At 47.9% G+C, this 6,718-nt stretch overlaps 1 protein-coding gene across 1 annotated transcript; it reads left to right on the top strand.

The window, feature by feature from the left end:
* The first annotated feature begins 4,861 nt into the window (after window positions 1-4,861).
* Window positions 4,862-5,824, top strand: LOC142005052 (olfactory receptor 52B2-like). Its single transcript, XM_074982735.1, has one exon. It carries the CDS (start codon window positions 4,862-4,864, stop codon window positions 5,822-5,824), a length of 963 nt encoding a protein of 320 aa, XP_074838836.1.
* Window positions 5,825-6,718: the final 894 nt, after the last annotated feature.

Genomic DNA, 6,718 nt, shown 5'->3' with positions numbered 1-6,718 from the left:
CCAGGGCTGGGCCGTCTGTTCCCATTGTCTGTCTGCTGCGGCCCTGTATGCCCCAGGCTCCCCTCCCTCGCCCTCTGCCCCTTCTGGGCCCTGCGCCTCTCCCCTGGCCAGGCCCCCTGGCTGCACAGCTGAGTGGCTCTCCCCATCAGGTGCCTGGCCCCGGGTGGGTCCATGGGCAGGATGGAAATTGCTTCCAGACGCCAGTGGAGGAGGGGGGAGGTTTCCCTGTGCCGGCGCTGTGCAGAGCTGTGGCACTTACACGTCTCAGCCCCTCCTGGGCAACTCCCCAAGTCTGAGACTTTTCAGCTTCCCCAGGAGCCGGCTGAGCCAGAGGCAGGGCAGGAAGGAAGGGGTCTGCCTGCCAGGGCACTGAATGCTCTGCCCACGGGCCGGGTGCCAGAGCAATGGGAGCTGGATGTGCCCAGCTCGGTGTGATGTGGGGGAGCAGCAGGACTGGGTGACATAGGGGGTGACAGAGAAGAGGAGGAAAAGGACAGTGAGAAGGGGCCAATGACTGGGGGACCCAATGAAGGGCTGCAGTGTGGTCACTCTGCCCGGCTCCTGCCTCACCTCCCCAGCCACTGCAGCTCACACAGTTCCCAGAAGGACTGTCAATAAATGGGATGGGGGCAGGGCCCTGCTCTGCAAGAGCTGCCATGAACTGGGAGCTGTTCTAAGAGCAGCCCAGGGAGCAGCTTGGAAACAAGTCGCACTCAATTCGAGCTTCTCATCCACAGTACTCCCCAGATCTTTTTCTGCACATCTTCTGTTTGGCCAGTTGGTTTCCAGCTTGTAGCAGTGATGAGGATTCTCTTTTTGAAACACAGTGGTTGCTGGACCTGTGCAGAGAACCTGAAAATGGTTTCTGACGTCCATCTGCACCAGGGATTACCAGAGTTCTCTCCTTTTTTTTTCCCCTGGGGAACACGTGCTCCCAATTTTCCTCCATGTTCTGCACTGCTCCCTTATGCTTCAGCATGCTGCACCTGCAGAGCCAAATGCTGACTTCTATCCAGAAAATCTTAATTTTCCTGGATGCAATGCAAGGTCATGACTTGGGGCTCTACTCTTTCAACCTTCTCCTCCAGTGTGGAGACCCCCTTGCACTTCGTACAAATACAGTTGTTCCTTTCCTCTGGGAGAAAGACAAACAAGGCGCATACTTTGCAAGTAACAAGAGCGGATCTCTCATTAGCCACGTTGTCCACCTTCAAGGAGCATCGTCAGATATATTTAATGCTCACATAAGCCTGAAAGTCACATAAACTCTCTGGGGACTGTCCCGGGTAAATTCCCCAACAAACGTCTTCTGTTTCCTGTCCTTGGTTTGCCACTTATGCAGTTCCTGACCGGCTGCTTTTCATGTTAGATCAGTGAAACTGCCCCCACTCGCAGGGCTGGATTTTTCACATGCCTGAGCAATGTGGTTACCCTACAGACTGCAGTGTAGGCTGCACCTCCCTTGAGATTGGCCTGAATATTTTGGGTCTAATCCTAAAAAAATTACACTTTTTTCATCAGTGGGAGTTGACCCATGATTTTACTTGTGTGCTTGTGCTTTGGTCAGGTCAAGGCCTCAGCGCCTGAAGGAACCGGGAGGAGGTATCTTGCCAAAGAATGAAGCATGTCTTGCTCTCGTGCCATGAGGAACTGAAAGTGACTCCACAGTAGTGACTGTGAAACCAGGGTAAGGGATAGAAGAATCAGTCACGTGGCTGTTTTAACTGCCTTCATGCTCACCATGTGAGCTCAGAAAATGGCTGTAGCAAATGTGGAGGTGCCATTCTTCTGTGGAGATGGACAAGAGGAGGTGCACGTCTTGCTTACCCAGGGCCAGAACCATCCAACCATCATCCTTCTGTAGGACTGGAGACATTGTGTAGCAAGACAGAGTTTCTGGATTTATGGTCCAACCTGACAGGCAGCTGGCACACAAGGAAGTGTTTTACGGTAGCTCTGATGTAGTCTTTTATGCTGCACTTCATCTTCTTCACTGTGATATTGTTATCATATGATTACGATAAAGTCATAACACAGGTTTTAGAAGATGAGTCATGTGAGGTGTCATTGGAGAAGTTTTGATTTGCTGAACAAGATTATCCTGTTTGTATCTATGCACCATTTTGGGAACTAAAGTTGTATGTGTAATTTGATTCTGGTCACACCTGGGCAATGCCCACTAGGCTAGATGTTTCAGTCTGGACAGCTGGTTAGCACGGTTCTGTTCAAGACAAAGAAACAAAAGGCTTTGGGAGAAACTTATCTTCCACCTGGTGAGCCTCCCTGAGAATGCACAACTCCCAGTGGAGCTTTGAAATGTGAATCCTGCCATACGCTAAAGCTCTATAAGACATGGAGAGCCTTCATCTTATTTTTTTCATGGCCCCTGTCATGGCTCCTTCCCCACTCTAGCAAGATAAATGAAGAAGTGGGGGCCAGCAAAAGTACCTCCAAAACCTCATCTACCAGGTTTTCATACAAACTTCCCCTCAAAAATCCTAAAAACCCTTTTGGGGTTAAAATTTTGGGGATAAAATTCGCTGGCACCACCCAAGTAATAATAAGGAAACCAGGGAGAGACGACTTGGGAAATCTCAGCCCAAAAGTAAAAACCAGGACGCAAACATTAACCAAAACCAGCTTAATAAAAAGAAAAAGAGAGAACTTTTATTCTTCCAACACTATTGGTGCTGCGAGCCTCATGGCTAGATGGAAGAGTCACAAAGTAAAACACATGGGGAGTCTCCACCCTGGGCCAAGAACTTTGTTACAAGGAGAGTAAAAGAACATTTCTGAAAAGTGCCCAGATATCAGACCCCACTTCCCAAACCATAAAACAATAAAGCCCAACGGATCTAGCTAAACTCTACCTACTTACAGAAGATTGGAGGGGCTGTTCTTGGAGAGAGAGATTCTGTGTCTCTCTCCCTCATGGTTGGAAAAAGAAAAAGGAAGAGAGAAGAGAAGAGGGAGGAGCCAAAATTCAATTCTTACCTACATTCCTAGAGGCCAACCCCACCTGGCTAAGGAGGTGAACCCTTTTACTCCCAGGCTGCTGGCTAACCCTCATGATCATGAAACGCCCCCCAAATCACAGACAGTGCTGCACAGGCTTTGGCCACACTGGTTGTGATTTCTACCTGGAGGTCTGAGATAAGACATAGAAAATAAGCTTGCAACCCAAAAGAAAAACCTACCCTTTTGTCTGCCCCTCCCTGAGGCAGCACAGAAAAACCTACCCTTCTGTCTGCCCCACCTTGAGGCAGCACAAAAACAAAAGAACAAAAACAAAGAGCAAAAAAGAAGAGAAAAAAAAATTGCAAAGCTTGCAGCACAAAAGAAAAACCTGCGTCCTTTTGAAAATCCTGGGTTCTCAACACCACTGCCACCATGTCATGGCTTCTTCCCCAGTCTAGCAAGATAAATGCAGAAGTGGGGGCCAGCAAAAGTACCTGCAAAACCATATTTACCAGGTTTTGGTATAAACTTCCCCTCAAAAGTCCTAAAAAAACTTACATTTTGGGGATAAAATTCGCTGGCACCACCCAAGTAATAATAAGGAAACCAGGGAAAAACTACTTGGGAAATCTCAGCCCAAAAGTAAAAACCGGGACACAAACATTAACCAATACCAGGTTAATAAAAATTAAAAAAAACAACTTTTACTGTTACAACAATATTCGTGTTGCAAACCTCATAACTAGATGAAAAAGTCAGAGAGTAAAACACATGGGGAGTCTCCACCACGGGCCTAAAACTTAGGTACAAGAAAAGTGAAAGAACATTTCCAAAAAGTGCACAGACATCAAATCCCACTTCCCAAACCATAAATCAAGAAAGCCTAACGGATCTATCTAAACTTTCCCCTACTTACAGAAGATTGGAGGGCTTGTTCTTGGACAAAGATATTCTGTGTCTCTTTCCCTCATGGCTGGAAAAAGAAAAAGAAACAAAGAACAGAAAAAGAAAAAACCAAAATTTAATTCTTACCTACATTCCTATAGGCCAACCCCACCTGGCTAAGGAGGTTAACCCTTTTACTCCCAGTCTGCTGGCTAACCCACATAATCATGAGAGCCCCCCAGACAAAAAGACTGCTGCAAACAACAGAGGGCCAAAGACCAAACTGGGGGCAAGTGCTTGATCAAGGCTAAAGCAATTTCTAGCCTGTGCATGAAAACCGTGGGGATTCCAAGACATAAAGAAAGTGCAGCTTGTGTCTTGAAAATCAGCAGGAGGGCTTGTACCATTAGCCAGGGTGAGAATTTCCTTGCTAAGTTTTCTGTTTTGATCTATTTCCTCTCACTTATGATCATTTAAAATCTATGTTTTCTAGTTTGTGTACTCGTTTTTGCTTTCTCTCAATGACTGAGTTGCATTGGAGCCCAAGGGAAAATCATAGCTCAGGGGGAAAGTCACTGTATACTCCTCTCCAAAGGCAGGGAGGGAGGGAATTCTATGGCCCGATGCTGTATGGTTCTCAATGGCACATAAGGCGGTAACATTTTTGGTTTATCCTCCAGCAGGGTTGTGAGTCTGGGAAGCTTGGAATTAATTTGGCTGCGGTCTCCAGGGGCTCATATAATGGCAAAAAGTTGTGTCCGTACCTGTGCAAATGCTGGTGAATTAGTAAGACCAGGAGCATGTCTGTACCTTGTTCCAGAATCACACGGTGGGGGGGGACATGCTGGTGGGTCAGAGGGCTCGGTGGCATCTCACTTCCCAGGTGGCCTCCCAGAGGCAGCCTTCACTCTGTCACCAAATGCATTCCAGTCCTAGCTCACACTTGAGTTCTCACTGATTTTCACTTTTGCTGTTAGCTCCTGGAAATGGCATAAAAAGCTCCAAGGGATGGTACACGATGCCGGCCAACAATCAGACCTATTTTGCCCCTGTAAGCTTCATCCTGACCGGCATCGAAGGTACAGAGGAGTCGAACATCTGGATGGCCATCCCCTTCTGTCTGATGTACATTGCAGCACTTTATGGCAACTCTCTCCTGCTATTCATCATCGGGACAGAACGAAGCCTCCATGAGCCCATGTACCTTTTCCTCTCCATGCTGGCCACAGCTGATCTACTGCTATCGACCACCACAGTGCCCAAGATGCTGGATCTCTTCTGGTTCAGAGCAGGGGAAATTTCTTTTGCTGCCTGCCTCACCCAGTTGTTTTTCATCCATTTCAGTTTCATTGCCGAGTCGGCCATCCTGGTGGCCATGGCATTTGACCGGTATGTTGCCATCTGCAACCCCCTGAGATACAGCACTGTGCTAACCAAGGCTGTGATTGGGAAGATGGGGCTGGCCATTGTCACAAGAAGTTTCTGTGTTGTTTTCCCTGTTGTCTTGCTGGCGAAGAGACTGAAGTTCTGTAGGACCAACCTCCTGCCACACACCTACTGTGAGCAGAGGGGCATCGCCCGGCTGGCCTGCGACAACACCACAGCCAGCACGGTGTTAGGCATCGTCATGGCTATGTTAGTATTTCTGTTGGATGCTGCACTCATTGCTATGTCTTATGTGCTGATCCTCAGGGCCGTCTTCCGGCTCCCATCCAGCAACGCCCGGCTCAAAGCTCTGCGCACCTGCAGCTCCCACATCTCTGTCATACTGATGTTCTACCCACCCTCCCTTTTCTCCTCTTTTGCATACAGTTTAGGGCACATCCTCCCTGGTTATATTCTCAACCTCCTGGCCCATCTCCACCTGCTCCTTCCTCCCATGTTAAACCCCATTATTTATGGGGTGACAACAAAAGCGGTGCTGAATAGGGTGATCAAGGTGTTTTATCGATGCTGCGGCAGAAGCTGCCTGCTGAGCTAAAGGAGGCAACAAAAATATTTTGACACTTAAAAATTAAAGCCAGATGTTCATTTGCACTGTAGGGGTTTGTACCTTTGGGCTTCTAAAGTGTAAGCTTGAAACCGTGTCTCTGTCACCAATAAAAGTAATTTCCCCATCCACTGTAAGTCTCTGATCTCCTGAGACTGACATGGCTACAATGACGCTGCTCCGGAAGACGCAACTGAGAGCTGCCGGAGGGGTACAAACATTAAATCCATGTGCCTCTGAAGCTTAGGAAGGGGGAAAGGGTCCAAAGAACAATTCCAGAAACTCTGGGCCTTACCGTGGCTGTGAGTAGTCAGACTGCCTCAAAGATGGTACAGGTTGAACCCCTATCGTCCTGCTCTCTCAGCCGGTAACACGCACGATTTCGCATCATTTTAGTTAGCAGGATGGCCACGTTCCAAGGGTGGGGCCAACTTTCCTGCGGTTGCACAGTTCTTCACAGCCACCTGTCCTGGCTGTCAGTGTTCTGAGCTGTTGTTTAGCTGTGATTTACCCCCAAAATGCATTGTAAGAGCCCAGCAAGCAGTGAAAGCTTTGGTAATGTGCAAGACAAAATTGACCTCCAATGGTGCAGCAAATTTTCTCCTTCAACACTGGTCAGGTCGTTAGGGTGCCAGACTTGGGAGGTTCAACCTGTAATTAAAACCATATCTCATAGTAATGCTTCCCTTCGGCTCCTACCAAAAATTATGTTGCATCTTATCACCTCAGTGAAATGAGTGCAAACAGGGCCTGACGTGTGAAAGTGGAAAGTGTGGTGCACCACCTGATCAATTCACAAATAAGAAAAGTACGGAGGTAATTCTTCTGCTTTATTCCAAACAGCAAGGAAATGTGGAACAGGAAGGGAAGTGTTTACCAATAGTT

This window comes from Carettochelys insculpta, chromosome 32 (assembly GCF_033958435.1).
Source record: "Carettochelys insculpta isolate YL-2023 chromosome 32, ASM3395843v1, whole genome shotgun sequence".
NCBI classification, from domain to species: Eukaryota; Metazoa; Chordata; order Testudines; family Carettochelyidae; genus Carettochelys; species Carettochelys insculpta.
This window is presented reverse-complemented; position numbering and strand designations above follow the sequence as displayed.